Source organism: Felis catus, chromosome D4, assembly GCF_018350175.1.
Source record: "Felis catus isolate Fca126 chromosome D4, F.catus_Fca126_mat1.0, whole genome shotgun sequence".
NCBI classification, from domain to species: Eukaryota; Metazoa; Chordata; class Mammalia; order Carnivora; family Felidae; genus Felis; species Felis catus.
The window spans coordinates 73,265,664-73,284,690 of record NC_058380.1 but is presented as its reverse complement, the minus strand read 5'-3'; the positions used below and the strand labels follow the sequence as shown (position 1 = coordinate 73,284,690).

At 42.3% G+C, this 19,027-nt stretch overlaps 2 protein-coding genes across 5 annotated transcripts in view; one reads left to right on the top strand and one right to left on the bottom strand.

Annotated features, from left to right (window-relative positions):
- The first annotated feature begins 27 nt into the window (after positions 1-27).
- On the top strand, positions 28-6,605 carry CDC26 (cell division cycle 26). 4 transcript variants are annotated; one of them, XM_006939376.5, is made up of 4 exons: positions 28-169; positions 2,055-2,163; positions 2,679-2,800; positions 6,175-6,605. In XM_006939376.5, exons 2-4 carry the CDS (start codon positions 2,112-2,114, stop codon positions 6,349-6,351), a joined length of 351 nt encoding a protein of 116 aa, XP_006939438.1. In that variant the 5' UTR covers positions 28-169; positions 2,055-2,111; the 3' UTR covers positions 6,352-6,605. The 4 variants fall into 4 exon arrangements, with proteins under 4 accessions (XP_006939438.1, XP_003995813.1, XP_006939440.1 ...); XM_006939378.4 differs by lacking the exon at positions 2,055-2,163 and adding an exon at positions 1,897-2,012 and having other exon boundaries at positions 31-169; XM_006939377.5 differs by lacking the exon at positions 28-169 and adding an exon at positions 435-574.
- Positions 6,606-9,507: 2,902 nt separating this feature from the next.
- The window catches only part of SLC31A1 (solute carrier family 31 member 1), a gene marked incomplete at its 5' end in the record, with an annotated part of 40,803 nt that continues 31,283 nt past the window's right edge, over positions 9,508-19,027 (bottom strand). The window contains 4 exons of the mRNA XM_023242310.2: positions 9,508-12,859; positions 13,934-14,102; positions 16,493-16,565; positions 17,125-17,290. Of these exons, the coding sequence (XP_023098078.1) occupies positions 12,658-12,859; positions 13,934-14,102; positions 16,493-16,565; positions 17,125-17,290 (610 nt within the window). The remainder of the gene's footprint in view (positions 12,860-13,933; positions 14,103-16,492; positions 16,566-17,124; positions 17,291-19,027) is intronic.

Sequence of the window (19,027 nt, the reverse complement as noted above, 5' to 3'; positions counted from 1 at the left end):
GCGAGAGTCGTGGCGCCAATCGAAGAGCCTCTGAGGAAAGCGGGCGGAGGACGAGGTTCTGCAGGAGGGAGGTCCAGAGCAGTCTGGGAAGTGTAGTCCAGTGAGCTTAGCAGGAGACTCGCGGGGGGCGCCGGGGTTCCGGGAAGAGGCTGAGCTGGGTTGAAAAGAGGTAGGTGCGTCGGGTCGCGCGGCCCTGGGCTGAACTCCGGTAGCAAATGGAGGGCTTCCGAGGCCGGTTGTCGCTCTTGGCCCTAATAAGAGGGGCTTCACGCCTCCTGAGCGGAGGGCCATGTTGCCATGGACACCCTCTCCCTGGACTCGTGAGTGCCGCTCTGGAGCTGCGGAGGGTGTGCTGTTCTCCGCTGTGGGGACGTTGTCCCAGGGCCTTCCTCTGAGTTGGGTGAATTTTTGGTGAATTTGAGCAGTGGCGACAGATTGGGCTCAAAGAGCCCTCTAGCGCCAAAGTAAAAATAAAGACCCGGAGGAGGAGGTACGGCCTGCTTTTGTTGAAGTTTGTATTCAGCCCGGTCTTTGTGTCTGACTCCGAGTGAGATGATGCCCACGAAAGCGTCAGGTAAACTGAGCCCAGGCAACTCTACGTGGCCCTGGGTTCCGCTGGGTGCTGGGACATCGGAGATAACAAGGCAAAGGTTTTGCCCCCGTGTTGGGGGTGGAGATGCTTAACACTATTGGTGTTTCTTGAGCTGGACAACCCCCCTCCCCCCCCCCCCCCCCCCCGCCTTCCCCAAGGGCAATTACAATAATAATAGCTATTGTTTATTGAGTGTTTACTAAATGCCAAGTCACGTTCTAAGAACTTGCTGTGCATTACGTCGTTCAATCTATGCAACCACAGAGTACAGAAACCTGAGGAAACTAAGGGCTAGTGAAAGATGAAACTAATTGTCCAAGATCAGTGGCGTGTGGCATTAGAATCTCGCCCCCTGCCCTTTGGCCTCCTGAGGGAGCGCTTTTGCCCGTTACTCTGTACTGCCTCCTAGTGGCGAGCTTTTCACAGTTTGCAGAAAAGTGAAGAAAACCTACAGCAGGGTTTTTCGTCCTTTTAAATATTCTTTCCTCCCTTATTCCCCCCTTGGAACTTTGGCTTCCTCTACCATTTGTTTACATTGAATTCAAGATAGTATTTGATTTCATACAAAGCAATTTTGAAATGTAATGTGCCAGCCGGTTCTGTTCCAAGCTTCCAGGGAGGATACATTTCTTCCTTCGTATACTTCAGAGCCTCTAGCTACTTCCTAGATAGATGTGATAATAATTTATATCTGTACATACTCTTTGAAAGTAAGCTCCACACCCAACATGGGGTTTGAACTCATGACCCTGAGATTAAGACTATGTATGCACTACCTACCGACTGAACCAGACAGACGCCCCTGTAATTGTACATACTTTAAAGGAGCTTTCACTTACATCATTCTCATTTAATTTTCACCATGTAGTTTTTATAGGAGGCTGACATTTATTAACCACACTGAACAGCCTCAGCTTCATTTTTAATATAGAGCCAATTTTGTCAGCTTCAGAGGGTTTCTGTGTTAAAATAAAAGTCCAAAGAAGGGGAGTGGAAAAGCGTAGCACAGCGTTCAAGAAAAGTTCATTTCGTCTAATTGGGGTGTCTTAGTTTATTCAACAACACATTTACTGACTGGTTATTATAGATTCACACTACTTGGGGCAATGGAGACTATAAAGATGTTGCCCTCAACAGGTTGTGAACTCAGTTGGGGAGTTTCACTGTCTTTAAGGAAATTGCTTTTTGTTAGCATAAGCATTACCTTGGGTTTTCAGAGTGTTCTTTTGAGCCTCTTTGCGAACTTGTTCTCTCTGCCTGGAATGCCCTTCCTTACCCTCCTTTCTCTGCCTGCCCTTCACAAGTCAGCTTAGAGATCTCCTCCAGGAAGTCTTCCACATCCCTGTCTTCCCCACGCTCTGCCCAGACCGGATTGGGTGCCTGTGTGGTGCCATCGTGTTATCCTCATCATCTTATTAGAGTATGTTGCAATTTTCTGTTTACGTGTTTGTTTTCCCCACAGACTGCGACTATGCCTTTTAACTCTGTAGCTGGAGCACAAGAAGTGTTTGTTTAATGAATGACCTGTCCATTTAGGACCTATTTAGACCCTGAGGATAACCCCGTGAATTGTGAGTTATATGGGGTTTGCCTAGAATTTAGTAAACTGATTTCAGTATTCAGGAAATCTCTTACAGATTCACAAATCTCTTACAGTTCTCACACAGAGCTGAACAAATTTAACGGCTGTGTACTCTCCCACTAACTATACCGAATTAAGATGTGATGATTTATTTATTTATTTAATTTATTTGTAAGATGGGATATTTTAACTTTATTCTCTAAGGTGGAATGTTTCTTTAAATGTGACTGGAGCATAAGATTAAGGCGATTATTGCCTAGAATTCTCTTTTATAGGCATTTTGCTCTTTTTTTTTTTTCCTTGAAAACTGTTTTTTTTGGAATTGCGGAGTTACAGATCTCCATCATGTAATAATCATACATCAGATGACATCAGAGTGTCTGTGTGAACCCAAATGAGTCTTTTGTATCACTAGTCATTTAGCATGCATGCTGACAAATTGATCTTGTATTTGTAGCTGAGGTTTTTCCCCTCCAGTTTTTCCTCCTCTGCTATTTCTAACAGCTGACAGTTCACTGGGTCTGGCCCTTGGGGTTGATCTCATTATGCTGCGGCGAAAACCAACCCGCCTGGAGCTGAAGCTTGATGACATCGAGGAGTTTGAGAGCATTCGAAAGGACCTGGAGGTAAGAATACAACTTTTGAACCCTTAGGGATATTTAAAACAATAGCTCTTAACTTTTGAACTCCAGATGCTTATACCAATAGCTTATTTGAAACCTCTATTTGGATGCTGTACAGGCATCTCAGACTTAATGTGTTAGTTTCCTGTGGCTTGCTATAACAAATTACCACAAAATTGGTGGTTTAAAACAACAGAAATCTATTTTTTTTTTACCATTCTGTAGGCCAGAAATATGAAATCAGTGTGAGTGGTCCCAAATCAAGGTGTCAGCAGGACCCATGCTCCCTCCAGAGGCTCTGGAGGAGAATCCATTCCTTGACTCAGCTTCTGGTAGCCACTGGTATTCCTTGACTTGTGGCTACATCACTTCAATCTCTGTGTCCACGATCACATTGTTTTCTCTTGTTCTGTCTGTGAACTCTCCCTTGGCCCTCTCTTACAAGGACACATGTGATGACGTTTAGGGCCCATCCGGATAATTCAGGATAATGTCTCCATTTCAAGATCCTTATCACATCTGCAAAGACCCTTTTCCCATGTAAGGCAACATTTAGAGGTTCAGGGATTAGGACCAAAGAGCTTTGGAGGTCACCGTTCAGCCTATTGAACTGAACACGTTAGAACAAAAAACCTCTTGATTTTTTTTGTCAAGGTGGTTCCACCTCAGTGTTCCCTTGTGGGTATCTATATAGATGCTCAAGTCAGAAATCTAGGAGTCACTCCTGAGTTCTAGCTTTTCCTTACCCTTTATTTTTGCCCTGTGCGTCTCCACGGTTACAACCCCAGTCCAAGTAACCATCGTCTCTCTCTGTACAATCTCAGTTGCGTCTTAAAATGTCTTCCTACTTGCATTTTAGTTTCGTTAATCCATTCTCCATCAGGTTTCTAGAATGATCTTTAAAAATTTTCAGATCATGTCATTCCCCTGCTTAAAACTACTCATGGTTTCCTGCACATAGAATAAAATCTCAATTCTTTACCATGGCCTACAAGATTTGGTATGTTCTGGCCCCTTGGGTTTTACCTCCTGGCATTCTTTGCTTTGGTCTCTGTACCCCAGGCACACTGGCTTTCTTCCATTTCCTTGAATATGCCAAGCTATTTTATCACTCGTGGCCTTTGCCCATGTTATTTTCCTCTCCCCCTTTCTTCATGTCTGTTTAAATGTCACTTTCTCAGTCTGAGATGCTGCTTCTGACCTATCCCAAGTTAAGGGTGTCATTCCCATCATGCTGTCACCATCTCATTAGGGTCTCTCAAAGCACTCTATTCTTTTACTTTACAGCATTTGTTATAATTTACGATGATTTGCTTATTGTAAAAGCATTTATATTAGGAGCCTTGACTGTAGAAATCATGTCTGTCTGCTTCACTGTTGAGATCCCAGCGTCTGGTATGATGGTAGGAACTCCGTATGTTTTGTTTTGTTTTGTTTTTAAGTAGGCTCCACGTGGGGCTTAAACTCATGCCCCTGAGATCAAGATCTAAGTTGAGATCAAGAGTCAGACACTTAACCGACTGAGCCACTCAGGTGCCCCTCAGTATGTATTTCTAAGTGTAGCTTATCCCCCAGTATTAGATGTCCATTGATAAGACTTAAATTCTTTAGTAACCCTCAGAATAACTCCTTGACTCCTTAGGATGGTGTACAAGGCCCTCTGTGGCGTAGTCCTTGCTCATCTCTCCACTTTATCTTCCACTGACAAGTTATCTTTAATCTCAGTGCCTCTGCACTCTCGGTTCTCTTTCCCTGAAATGCCCTTTCAGTATGGTTTAAACTTCAGCTGGAATGAGTCTCATAAAGTGTTGGCATACTGAACTTTGACTCTGCAGAATCAGCTCACTATTGAGTCAGTCTTTCTACTAAAGGCAATTATCCAGTGAGTTTGACCTGTTTTAGAGCAACTTAGGAATAGTTTTGCCTTAAACTAAACTTAAATGAAACCAATAGAAACTGGCATTTCATTTGTTACTGAAATTAGTTTAATTACATTTTGATGACTCTGGATTCTGAAACAGTCAGCAGTTATTCCTGGTGGGAAGCCTTTTAAATGATTTCATTCCATTTGGACATTCTCAGTTTCTCATGGCTTATAAAATGATAGTATCCTTTGCCTTTTAACCTGTTTTCACTAAGGTATTTGGGGTGAACTTTGTAATGTTACTTATTGGTAACGTAGACTAACTAGAGAGTAACTCGGAAAGGTCATTTTGTATACACACATACATATATATGTATAAAGTAACATCTTATTCAGTGTACTTCTATGATCTTGGCACTTACATGCGGAGTTCATTAGTAAGTGGTAAATAATAGTGGGGATTCCAGTGGCTAGAGTAGTCGTTCTCCTAATGCACACCGGATAAAACATTTGTTCATTCTCTCAGGGAATGTTATTATCTAATACCATCTTTATAGTTAGGTAGTAGTAGTTATGGGATCAGGGTTAGTCTGTCTTTGAAAATGATCAAACTGAGGGGCACCTGGCTGGCTCAGTCGGTGGAGCATGCAACTTTTGATCTCGAGGTTGTGAGTTCAAGCCCCACGTTGGGTGTAGGGATTACTTAAATAATAAAAAAAAAAAGTGGCCAAACTAAGACATTGACTTGAATTCTGCAGTCTCTTGTGATGTAAGAGCCAACCCTTTTACCTGAAAACGAAATGAAACCTTGAAACACAGGCCTTTTGATAAGATAGCACAAAACCTTGTATTCCTGTGTTACATTTAATCTCATGGTGTTAGGGAAACTGTTAATTTCTGGTGGTTATTGCTTTACCACTTAATTTTTGCATCTGTTCTCTTGAATAATACATTTACTGAAACACCCTTCTCTCCCTCTGGTCTACCAACTCTTATTTATTTATTTATTTTTTCTTGTTTGATTGAGGAGTAATTGACATACATCACTGTGTAAGTTTAAGATGTAGAGCATGATGGTGTGATTGACAGATATTGTGAAATGATGACCGCAGTACGTTCAGCTAACATCCATCTTCTCATTATTATTTATCTTTCTAATTGCAGCTTCCTGCTCTGAAGCTGTACCACTGCACACCCAATTCTCCCTTCTTTGTGTCTCTTTGGTAGTGTGGACTTTCCTCTGTCATAGCCACGATCACCCTGTGTTGTCACTGTCTGTTTACCTGTTTCCCGGTTAGACTGTGACGTCCTGGAGGGTAGGGGTTATATCTTTTATCACTATATCCCTGTATCCCCCTTACCCTTATTATCCATTTAAACCTAGGATTTCAGCTTATTATTCCATAGACCCTAACCCTAGACTTTACCGTATGCCTAGTGCATGGTAGGTGCTCAATAAATGTTTGGTAATGGAAAGAATGTTGCCTAAATCCTAAAACTTTTATACTTTCAGAACCGTAAGAAACAAAAGGAAGAAGTGGATGTCGTAGGAATCAGTGATGGAGAAGGTGCCATTGGGCTCAGCAGTGACCCCAAGAACCGGGAACAAATGATTAATGATCGAATTGGTTATAAACCCCAACCCAAGCCTAACAATCGTTCATCTCAATTTGGAAGTTTTGAATTTTAGAGGCAGATTATCTTGCATGCCAGAGCCCTGGAATGGAGTAAAATGATGGCAGAAGTACAAATAAGGTTTAGAGAATTGAGCGCTTGAAGTCAAGCAGAATGTTTTACTCCTGCAGAGAAATACTTCTGCATGAGATAACTAATGCTTACCTTTCACTCTAAGTGGAAATCGAAACTCTAGTTTATCTCTGGAAAATTTGACTCTATAAAACTTGTCTGACTTTTGTTTTTAAAAATAAATCTATTTTTGGAAAAGTGTGCAACACCCTTAATGAAGTATAAGAATAGTACTGTTAACCTCAAGACTTTGAAAGGTAATTGCTCCAAGAGGTGACATCATTCTCCCCACCTTTACTGAGTGTCTAAACACAGGACACTTGCAGTTGATCCCTGTCACGGACTCATTCAACTTGTCTCTTCAAGTATTTATTGAGTTTCTGTTATGTGCCGGGACCATTTTAGGCATTTAGTAACATCAGTGAACAAAATCCAAGATCTGCCCTTGTGGAGATTAGAGTCTAGTGATTTTGTATAAATGTGATCAAGCTGTGGGTTTCCAGAATCTGTTTACAGAATGGCTTTGTAGCTAGTTTGGGCATAATTTGGGGGGGGGACAGGCAGTGGAGGGAAACATGATAATAGGAATGCTAACAATATTCCCATCATTCCAATTTGCCATCCTTTTCCAACTTGCCTAAGAATTTTTGCCACCAGGAGCTAATCTGAGAGGGTAATTTAGAATCGGAGGGGAGGAGGGGCGCCTGGCTGGCTCAGGAGCATGTGACTCCATCTCGGGGTTGTGAGTTCAAGCCCCACATTGGGTGTAGAGATTACTAAAAAAAAAAAAAAAAAAAAAAAACCTTAAGAAAAATCACGTCCTATTGTTTTCACTGTTTAATTCAACTACAGTGAATTGCCAACTGTGGTAGAAGGAGACTCGAGAGTCATCAGTTTTTAATTTTATTTATTTATTTTGAGAGACTGTGCATGCGTGCACACACTTGAGCAGGGGAGTGGCTGAGAGGGAGAGAATCCCAAGCAGGCTCCTCATTGTCAGTGCAGAACCCAATGTGGGGCACAAACTCATGAGCTGTGAGATCATGATCTGAAATCAAGAGTCAGATGCTTAACTGAGCCATCCAGGCGCCCCTGGAATCATCAGTTCTGAAGAGACCCTTTGGCAAGATTTTACCCAGTTCTAGGGGTAGTTTAAGGCTGGGTAAAAAGATTATGGGAGAGGCAGAGCACCTAGTGGCTCAGTCGGTTGAGTGTCCAACTTTGGCTCAGGTCATGATTTCACAGTTCATTTCAAGCCCCGCATTGAGCTCACTACTGTCAGCACAGAGCCCGCTTCAGATCCTCTGTCCCTCTCTCTCTGCCCCTCCCCCACTTGTGCATGCACCCTCTCTCTCAAAAATAAACGTTAAAAAAATACACATGGGAGAGGCAGTGATAGAAAAGGATATATAGTTCTCTTTCTCCAACTGTTCTTTCAAAACCTTTATACTTCCAGTTTGATAAAAGACCTTCAATTCTGTTATGGTCTTAAAGACAGAGCAAGAGTCAGGCTCCAGATAGGGAAATTGAGTACATTACCTCGAAGCCTGCAAAGGCCAGGATAGAAGAGAAAAAAAAGGTGGGGTGGGGGAGGGGAGAGAAACTAGCTTCTGTCTTAAGCTGTCACTTCCCAGCATAAATAGGCACAGAAGCATGAAAACATTGAGCCTCCTTAATTTCTTCTTCCCTCCTAATCAGCCAATACTCAGGGGGCTGTATATGTAAAGACTGTATGGAGTGCGTTATACAGATTATCTCATTTAATCTTTAACTCCTGTGAGAGTACTAGATCCTAATTTTACAAAAGGGGAAACTAATGCTCAGCTATTAAGGGGTAGAGCTGAGATTTGAACCCAAGCATATTGATTTCTGAACCCATGTCTAAACTTTATGGCTACACTGCTCTCCTAGTCTCCCCCGGCTGGGTCTAGAATGTGAGGCTCTCTATCAGGGGCAGAGTGAGAGGATGCCATTCCAGTTCGCAGGAAATCTCCATGCCATTTTATGTATACAGGAGACATTTACCAGATGAGTACATAAGGGCTTATTGCAGCATAAATCCTTTTAGACACAACTAAAACCCCATGCATAAATTGTTACTCCTCAGGTCCTAGTGTTCATTTCTAGAAAATGGTCAGGTGCTCGTGAAGAGATACTAACCTCATCCCGAAGAGCTTACCTTTCAGTTCCTGAAAGCTGGAGTAAAAATCATCAAAAATATACTTACTATCGTCCAGTTGCCTATTAAGTGCTAGGTGGCTTATACATATTGCACCCAAGTTGAAAATGGTACTATTATTGCCTTTTTATAAATGAGAACACTAAGGTTTAGGGATTATCAAAATCACTTGCCTAAGGTCACACTTCTGTTTTTTTTTTAATTTTATTTTTGAGAGAGTATGAGCAGGGGAGGGGCAGAAAGAGGGAGACACAGAATCCGAGGCAGGCTTCAAGCTCTGAGCTGTCAGCACAGAGCCCAACACAGGGTTCGAACCCACGAACTGTGAGATCATGACCTAGGCCGAAGTTGGAGCTTAACCACCTGAGCCAGCCACGTGCCCCAAGGTCACACTTCTGGTAAGTGGGGGAGCCAAGATTCAAACCCAGGTATGCTGGACTCCAAAGTCCATGTTCCTCATACTACACTATGGAGGTGACTAGGGATGGTCCTGGATGGTAAGATGCTTTCTGGGGGCCAGTGAGTAGGAATGGCAGATAACAGCAGCGTTCTGGCATTTCTGAAGGGATAGGCAGGGCCAGTGCTCACTTCAAGCCTTGGTCGTGAGGATCCTAGAGGCCCAACTCAGGGCCTCTTGACCAATAGCATAAACACCGAAGAAGAGATTAGGATATGGTGGGTTAGCTTTTAAATTCAGGAATCCGTGGTATGCTGAGTTATTTGCAGCATCATGAAGACCCTGTCTCCCGTGAGAAATGTCATGTAGGTCTTCTGGCATGTACTAGCTTGTCATTTCAAGGAGAGTAGGATGAAAATGTAAAGGGATCAAAACACTTAAAAGTCTGACATCTTAAAAACTGACGGTAATGGCCGACAAAAAGACCACTTACTCTACTGTCACTCTGGGCAGAAAGACATGCATAGAATCACAAAATCAAAATATTTATTTTGTTCTTTTACATGTGACACTGTTAAAACATTCCTACTACAGCAATACCGCTCTCCAGGAGCTTACAATCTAAAACGGTCAACATTAATTGTAGACTCAGTGATTAAGGCATTATATCAAATGCAGACTTTGTATCTTTAGATGTATCTTCTGAAAGAAGCAGCTGGAGAGAGCAGGATCAAAATTAAAGGACATGAACATGTAACCCCTGCCCCCTCCCCTTCCAGCTCCTTATAAGAAACTCTGTGGCTAGATCCCAAGCCCAGAGCCTCAGTCTGAAATAGAATTCCAGACAGTCCTACCATAGAAGTAGTGAAGAAACCTTAATTTTTCATTTGCTGTTGGACACAGAGGATTCCCTGTTCGTGGACAACAAGGGGCTGAGTGTTCCTCCAACATAGACTGGAGACAGCACCTAAGATTCTGGGACTCTGCAGGTGGCACTAGTAGGCAGTCCTTTACTCAGCTTTTTATAGACATTCCGGCAGAACAACTTCTCCTCAAAGCGTGCTTAAGGGGTTTTACAACTTCTGACGTGTATCTAGATCCACTGCACAGCTATGTCCACTGCATCAGGAGGGCTAAGGAGATTAATAAACCAGATATATGGGATTAAAGACTGAAAAGACAGAAAGGGAAAGAAAAGCCAAAGAAATGGTGATACAGGCTTCTAAGAGATGTTGAACAGGGAAGGAAGAAAAGAAATTTGGATCCAGAAGGAACAAAGAAGTCAGGCACTAAACTGATGAACAGAGATACACAAATCAAAGTCAATGAGATCATTAACACAATCCAAGAGCTCAAGAAAGATGGAATTTAAGGTTTAAATTGTTTCTCCTTCACTAGCTTCTTCCTTTGGCAACCTAATCTAAGAATTGCTGGAATTCAGGTTTTACATGAAGACCTATCCCAAACTGATGTTTCTCTGTTGAGTTTCAAACTCACAGCACTTTGTCTTAACTGGCCTCGATTTTTCTTACCTTACTGATAAAGTCCTGTTTCTGAAAAGGATATTTTATAGCAGCTCATGCCAAGATTTCCAGAGAGCACCAGGGTCACTATTAAACATTGAGTCTTATTTTCTCATGGTATTATTATTCCTTGGCTTCTGAGATAATAACAGGCTATTTACACCTTCCTGTTGGACTCTGTCGCTACCTGTCATTCACTCTACTCTTGCTAAATATCAGCACAAGTGGTTGGAATGAGAAAAAAGCACAAAACTCTAAATCTTGGTTCTTAGATTTTACCCTCGATCCAGGAAGCTGATAACCCTCTCTTGACTTAAAGCCATGGAAGTACACATTCCTTGCTCTCCAATATTTAACTGGCACCCACAGAGAAAGTACAAACTTCAAAACCACAACAGAGACCAACAGAATAGTTGTGTTTTGTCTCCTCTGCCCTGAGGCACGACTGGAGTCTAGCACCAAGGAAGGCAGGATTTAACAGACTAGCACAGGAAGAGTTGCTTCATGCAGGTAGTTTGGACTGGGAACGAGACTGCAGTGTAACCTAACAACTGAACAGAATAAAAATCCAGTGTGGTTCTTCATTGAGAAAAAGAGGTTTTGGTCACATGTGATCTAATGAAACCCCAGAGAGTAACGAAGATGGTCATGTAGAAGATGAGGACCTGCTTGGTGTGGACATGGATGCTGGGGGCTGAGGAAAATCTGATGATCAGCAGACCATACCCTAAACCTCTCCAAAGAGAGGGCTGGGCTTTTGCCCTTCTGACCCATGACTAGCTGATTTTATACTGCAGCTCAAAGGTCTTCCTCAATCTTCAAGCTACTTCTAAGAAACCACAGACCTTTAAAAATAAAGACTAGTGATTTCATACATACTGATAAAAGTTACTTTGGCTATAGCCCTTGGGCACACATACACACAGCTGGAGCAGAATAGATGTTTCTGGAATGATTAAGTATTGACCAGCAGCATTTAGTACACGAGTTAAGCTTAGACATATCACCTACCACCAGCAGTTCAAATTCCTGTGCCCAATACCAGGTAGCTCACCGCACCAGGTGACACTTCCTTAGTTTTAAAACAGAGATTTTCAAAGTGTGGTCCCCTGACCATCAGCAGAATCATCGCCTGGGAACTTGTTAGAAATGCCAATTTTGGGGCTCTGGGTTGAGGCCCAGAAGCTAGTGCTCTAACAAGCCCTTCGGGTGATTCCGATGCATGCTCAAGTTTGAAAACCACTGGTTTAGAGGCCAACATAAGAAAACAATAATGAAAGAAAATGATTCAAACTCTTGATTCATTCAGCTGTGACAATCCAAGGTACCAAGTCAAAGTATCAATGGTTTTATTTTAAAATATCTATTTCTATTTTCTCAAATTGATTGTCATCTTTTTTTTTTGATTGACAAGTTCATTCTAATCAAAATGCCAAGTAGGAACACAAGTTCATGAGCCAGCCACCTAAGAATGCACACTTCTGCACGCCCCAGCCCTGTGTTTAGTCTCAAACCACCCTTCTACACACTACAAAGATTCTGACGCAACACATCACAACTAGTGAAAGGCACAATGTATTTCACACTTATCGAATCCAAAGACTGGAACTCACTTTCAAGTGTTAAGTTTGGGTTCTGGGTTTAGTTGGGCCAGAATTTCCCTCAGCTTCCATCAATCCTAGCTGAATAGAATCTCCTTCCATCACCGACCCAGGAGAAACCCACCAAATTCACACACTGTCTGTTAACAAAATAAAAACAGAGGACTAAAAAAGGAAGCAGGTGATCAAGTCTTGAATAGAAAGCTACCTGGCTTGGACAAGAACATGTAACTTGGATCTAAGATGATGAGGGAGGAGAGATTCTGAGGGAATCTCAGATCATTAGAAAAAACCCAGGGAGGTTATCACCTTAGCTAAGAGACTAAAAGATAAGCCTCTGTTGAGTAGGGGTGTGTGTGTGTGTGTGTGTGTGTGTGTGTGTGTGTGTATGTGTGTGCGTGTGTGTGTGTGTGTGTGAGAGAGAGAGAGAGAGAGAGAGAGAGAGAAAGGAAATAAGGAGCAAGAAGGGAAGATTGGAGTAGGAATCATGTCTTTCAGTCTTGAACTGCTTCCCACTGCAATCGATAAGGCCACACCATGGAGTTGAACGCTAATGGCAATGCTCTGTGATGTCCACCACCACTGCCTTCTTCCAGCTGAAGAGAAAGTATCCTGTGCCAGCCCCCGCTGCTACTGCAATGCAGAGGTACCCGTTGTAGGTCATGAAGATGAGCATGAGGAAGTAGCTGATGACCACTTGGATGATATGCAGCACTGTCTGCAGGAGGTGGGGAAAGCTCAGCATCTGTTGCCTGGAGAACAGAGAGGAACATAGCAATCAGGGACCCTGAGCGGTGTCTGGGCAGCTCAAGAGAAAGGGGGACAGTTCTGGTCACAAGCTCAGCTTGAACTGGACTCCTCACAGCCATCCAGGCAACTCATGGCTTCTTTGTGTATGTATGCTGTGTACGGTCCCTGGAGTGAAACATGATAGGGCTGCCGGGTTAATAAGAATCGGCCAGATACAGTTCTATGTCCGCAGGAGGAGGAGAGGAAGGAGGACTAATTCCCTAACTTACCTTTACCATGGATCCCAAAACGGAAGCCCTAAACCCTCCCATACTTATTTGAACATTTTCAGGCCTTCCACCTTTGCAAAGTTCACATTCTAAAAAACAGAAATAGAACCAAGGGTTGGGTAGTATAGTACAAAGTATTTACAAGGGATCAGGAGGCGTGGCTATCCCCTCTGTCACTTACCAGCTCTGTCACCTTAGGTAAGTCACAACATGTTTGGGCCTCAATAATACTGCACTTGCTTGAAAGCAGCATATTGGTCTATAAGAGTCTTCAAGGACTCCAATTTATTTCAGTTTTTTTTTTTTTTTAACTTATTTTCAAAGACAGAGAGATAGAGAGAGAGAGTGCGTGGGCGTGCATGAGTAGTGGAGAGGCATAGCCAGAGGGAGAGCCAGAATCTCAATCAGGCTCCATACCATCAGCACAGAGCCCGATGCAGGGTTCGAACGCATGAACCGTGAGACCATGACCTGAGCTGAAATCAAGAGTAGGATGCTTAACCTATGGAGTCATGCAGGTACCCCTCCGATTTAGTTTTTAAGACCTACATTTCTATTAAAACTCAAAAATCTCAAAAGGCATTTGCCAATCTGTGGGGAAAAACCAGCAGTAATCTAAATACTTTCTTTGACGGAATACAGGTTTTCTATATAGTCTTACACTGTAAACCAAATGAGACTAGAGCTGGGTAGATATAGAATCACCAGTAACTCAAGAAGAGGGCTATTGCTAATAAAAGAGCTGCTTTGCTGCTTAACTAATCCAGCTCTCCAGAACTTCCCTCTGGATCTGTTCAGTCTTCTTACCCAACAGTTTTGTGTGTCTCCATAAGGATGGTTCCATTTGGTCCTGGGACAGGCATGGAATTGTAGCGGATGCTGACTTGTGACTTACGCAGTAGGCTCTCTCGGGCTATCTTGAGTCCTTCATAGAACATTGCTAGTAAAAACACTGCCACGAAAGCTCCCGCCATTTCTAAGTAGGGAAGGAAAAGATGGTGGTATGGTCAAACATGCAAAATCACTAGGTGGTGTGCTGTCCAAGCTAGAGACACAACATAAAAAAGGGCTCCTTTCAGTGTCTGAACACATTACATCGTTACCTCTCTACTGCGCAGATAGCAGAGAATAGCAAAGACGGTGTGACGGTGTTAGTGAAAACCATTGCCTCCACTGAAGAACATACTCATTTTCTGATTATGATACAAAAAAATCATCTGAACAACAATAACCTTTAGGTCTGGCTGCTTGATGTCATAAATTTGCTGAACCACACAACACAGAGTACGCAAAAGGGGAATAAAACAACATTGTAAAGTGCTATTTCCTTGAGCAAAGAGAAAAAAAGAGACCTAAATCAAGAAACAGACTCTTCAGGTGGCTGGGTGGCTCAGTAAGTTAAGTGTCTAACTCTTGCTTTTGACTCAGGTCATGATATCGTAGTTCATGAGTTCAAGCCCCGTGTTGGTTGGACTCTGCACCGAGTGGAGCCTGCTTGGGATTCTCTCTCTCTCTTTCTCTCTCTCTCTCTCTCTGTCTTTGTCTGCCCCTCCTCCACCTGCATGTGCTCTCTCTCTCTCCCCTGGCTCTCAAAATAAATCAAGTAACTTAAAAAAAAAAAAAAACATTGTAAAACAAATATTTTTGATGTTTATTTATTTTTGAGATGGGGGAGAGGGGAGGGGACGTGGGGGAGGGCAACGAGAAGAGGACAGGGGATCTGAAGTGGGCTCAGCTCTGTGCTAACAATAGAGAGGCTGATGTGGGGCTGAGCCGAAGTCAGATAACTAACTGAGCCACCCAGGCACCCGAAAACAGACTCAACTATAGAGAACAAGCTGATGGTTACTAGAGGGGAGGGGGCTGAAGGGGGGATGAGTGAAAAAGGTGATGGGGATTATGGAATACACTTGTGATGAGCACAGGGTGTTGTATGGAACTGCTGAATCATTGTATTGTACATCTGAAACTAATATAAGACTGTACGTTAAGTAACTAGAATTTTAAAAACTTAAAAACAAAGTGCTATTTCTTTCTTCTAAAGTTTATTTATTTTGAGAGAGAAAGAGAGAGAGAGAGAGAGAGAGAGAGAGAGACAGAGAGAGAGAGAGAGAGAGCGCACAAATGGGGGAGGGACAGAGAGAGAGAATCCCAAGCAGGCTCTGCACTGACAGTGCAGAGCCCAACGCGGGGCTCAAAGTCACTAACTGTGAGATCATGACCTGAGCCAAAATCAAGAGATGGCACTTAACTGACTGAGACACCCAGGTACCCCAATAAAGTGCTATTTCTTGAATAAACATTTTAGTTCTAAGTCTTTCACATTGTTAATAATCATACGAATATACTCAAACTCCAGATTTAACACACAACTTGAACTAAATGCTTCCCCTTTTCTCCAAATTGATTTTGTGGCTCCAAAGATATACCTTCTGAAAGCAGTTCAACCGATGATTGAGCTTGAGCAATTTGAATTTAAGGCATACCCACTTAACATTACAGACACACAGAAATGGGTATTAGTTATCTGCAAAGTAGGAATGACCCTAAGATGAGCCATGCCAAGAATCAGGAACGATGTAGACCAGTTTGCTATGCTAGAAAGACCACAGGAGTAGGGAGGTCTAGAAAGTCTAGATCCCTGTCCCATCTCTGACATACTAATGCTATGTGATTTAGGGCCAATCATTTCAGCATTTGACCCTTAATGTATCTATCCATATAAAATTGAAGGACTATACTGGATCAATAGTTTTCTACCTAGGATTATTTTGTGGTTTATGCAAAATGCTTATGTCATTTTTCTAAATGTTTATTTTTGAGGGGGCAGGGAGGGAGAGAGAGAGAGAGAGAGAGAGAGAGAGAGAGAGAGAGAGAGACGCAGACAGAGAATCTGAAGCAGGCTCCATACTATCAGCGCAAAGCCCAATGTGGGGCTTGAACCCACAAACTGTGAGATCATGACCTGAGCTGAAGTCAGATGCTCAACCGACTGAGCCACCCAGGCACCCCCTTATGTCATTTTACCTTGACTATAGACTTACGTCCAGGATCAATAACTTATCAAATAAGGAAGCACTCTAGAAAAGGATGAAAGGAAATGGATTGCAAAAAGATTCCTAAATAATTCCTAAATAATTATTTTTCAGAAACTCTAAAACATGTTATTTAAGGAAGGTTTACTGTAGGACCAAAATAAGCATTGTGTATCCTTACCTTCTAGGCAGTTAATAGGAAGATGATTATGTATCATAACCATAACCATTCAGTAATAATGGCAGAAAAAGCTGCTGGGTTTCTAGATTCTTTGTCACTGCCTCTCCTGTGTCATTCTCGAATACCACCCGATGATGAAGGTTTACTCACCTCCAGCTGTATTGATCACCAAACCAGAAAATAACAGTTCCACATTCTTAAAGCCAAAGTAGAAGGTCATAGACTGCCAGAAAACCAAAACAAGTCAATTAGAGATTTCAGGTAAAGAAGCTTAGAGCATTTGAAAGTATCAGTTCTGGATTGTAAGAGACTTTCACTGAAGTGGGAGGCTCTCTACTTCATTTTAGCACAATCACCATAGACACGCTCTACAAGTATTCTTCCTTGTCCCTACCACCTTCTCTCTCTTTCTAATTTTAATTCCAGTGTAGTCAACAGACGGTGTTATATTAGTTTCAGGTACACAATATAGTGACTCAACAATTCTACACATTACTCAGCACTCATCGTGATAAATGCACTGTCCTGTTCTCTTTTCCACACAAAGCAGAACTTAATTCAGAAAAGAGTCAATTTTGAATGGAAGGAGTACACAAGAGCCCCAGAAATCCTGGTGCTGGTGTGGCTCTGAAATTAACCTGCCACGTGATCTTGGGCAAATCACTGGTCTTGTCTGAGTCCGTCTCAGCTTTTCCTCCTCAGTAAACTGATCTTTAAAGATGATAACTTGCCAGTCTATGACCCAAGTGGGCGTAAAGGGCCGCCTCTCCTGAGGTACTCACCATCATCATACCGTCCATTCCCCCGCCATGAGAGTGGTGGGCCGAAGTAGTCGGGTGGTGGTGGTGGTGAGGAGGCGCCGTTGTACTGTTGTCAGCCATATGGCTTGTGCCCGTATGGTGGGAATGGTCCACGATTGCAGGAAAAGTTGAGACTCGGCAGAAGATTCTTTAAAGAAAAAGAATTATATATACTGACTTCATGATATAAAATCTTGATTATCTTCTAAATTTTGTTAGTTTTATACACCTTATTTTTTAAATGTTTATTTTGAAAGAGAGAGAGAGAGAGAGAGAGAGAGAGAGAGAGAGAGAGAGAGAGAGAGAGAGAGAACGAGTGGGGGAGGGGCAGAGACAGAGGGAGACACAGGATTTGAAGCAGGCTCCAGGCTCTGAGGTGTCAGCACAGAGGCAGATGTGGGGCTTGAACCCTCAAACTGTAAGATCATGACCTGAGCCGAAGTTGGACGCTTAACGGACTAAGCCGCCCAGGTGCCCCTAAAATCTTGATTCTTGATAACTATTTGTTTATATGGGATTTCATCCAATAGAGATTACCTTTGAGGACTGGTGCACAAGGGATTTGCGCCTAGGGTTTCAGAAACTTAACCCTTACTCTGCAGAATTGTTCTTTTGATAGGTATGTTCAAAGTACATCTAAATTTAAACATAGAAAGAAAAGTAGTTTCTTTGGGTTGCAAGAAACAATTTGTATAATGGACAGATTGATGTCATTAATGAAATTTAACTTCTCTAAGGCTTTCTAACCATAAATGTCAGTAGATTAAAAAAAAAAAAAAAAAAGTACTTCAAATAATTCACCTAATTGGATGGCCTGTGTTTTATCAAGATATTAAGAATGCATTTTCACGTATAGGACAACCAGCCTTCAGCTAATTTAAACTTGAAGAAAAGGTCTATTGCTGCCCTAGGCAAGCAATGTGCTCAGAAGATACAATTTCAATCTTAGCTGAGCATTAGAGCTAAGAACACTGAAAACAGGTACAAATTGAATATTCTATATTAAATTAAGTCCAGACGACTGGATATTCAGCCTTGTGTCTTTACTGTCACATTACTGGTTTACTGCAAAAGTCCACCTGGGACATAAACCAAGGAGCAAAAACTCCTGTAGCTGGGGTGGGGGTAGAGAGTGGGAAGCTGAGAGTGAGGTGTTGGTGGATTCTCTTTATGTGTCCCTCAACTCGAGTCTGTGGAGGAAAAGCGTGCTTTAGAAATTCCTCAGCCTGAGTGTGCCTCTCATTCAATCAATCAATATTTATCAAGCTCCTACTATGTGCCAAACTCTGAGCTAAGTGCTAGTGATTCTGTGAATAAGACAAACGAGGTACCTCATGGAGAGAGAAATGACAAAGTAAACAGAACAATTTCATGGTGTGATTAGTGCTGTGAAGGAAATAGGGTAATATGGCAGCGTTACTAGGAGGTGGAAAAAGGCATATGTTAGACCAGGAAATCTTTTTAGATTCAGGGAGTTATGTATGTCTAACTTAAAAGCACAAATATTCAGTCACCTATTTTCCCCTCTTCAAACTCCCGTCTCATGATTCTATGACAGCAAGCTTAAGAAACAGGCTTGTATTTCCAGCAAAAGACGAGGCAAAGTATCAGTAAGGGATAATCAAAGTTCAACTCTGAATTTAAGTAATTTTCATGCCAGACACTATATTATTTCATAATTATAGAGCTTGACAATCTGGTATTATTAATACCATGGACATAAAGGACATCTGTAACAGGCTCTTTGTCCATAAAATTTTTACAGCACAGAGTAAAAACAGAATGCACACAAAAATAATCAACACGACAGCACCCAGAAAATTTCAGTGATGGGAGAAATGTAAGTGGGCAGCAGTTTTCGGATAAAAGAATCACGGTAGAAGGG

Excerpts from the sequence above, each read along its gene's own strand:
- CDC26 (XM_006939376.5), top strand. The coding sequence starts at position 2,112 with ATGACCTGTCCATTTAGGACCTATTTAGACCCTGAGGATAACCCCGTG. Across the intron at positions 2,164-2,678 it reads TGAGGATAACCCCGTGAATT|CTGACAGTTCACTGGGTCTG; the intron begins GTGAGTTATATG and ends TATTTCTAACAG. Across the intron at positions 2,801-6,174 it reads GCATTCGAAAGGACCTGGAG|AACCGTAAGAAACAAAAGGA; the intron begins GTAAGAATACAA and ends TTATACTTTCAG.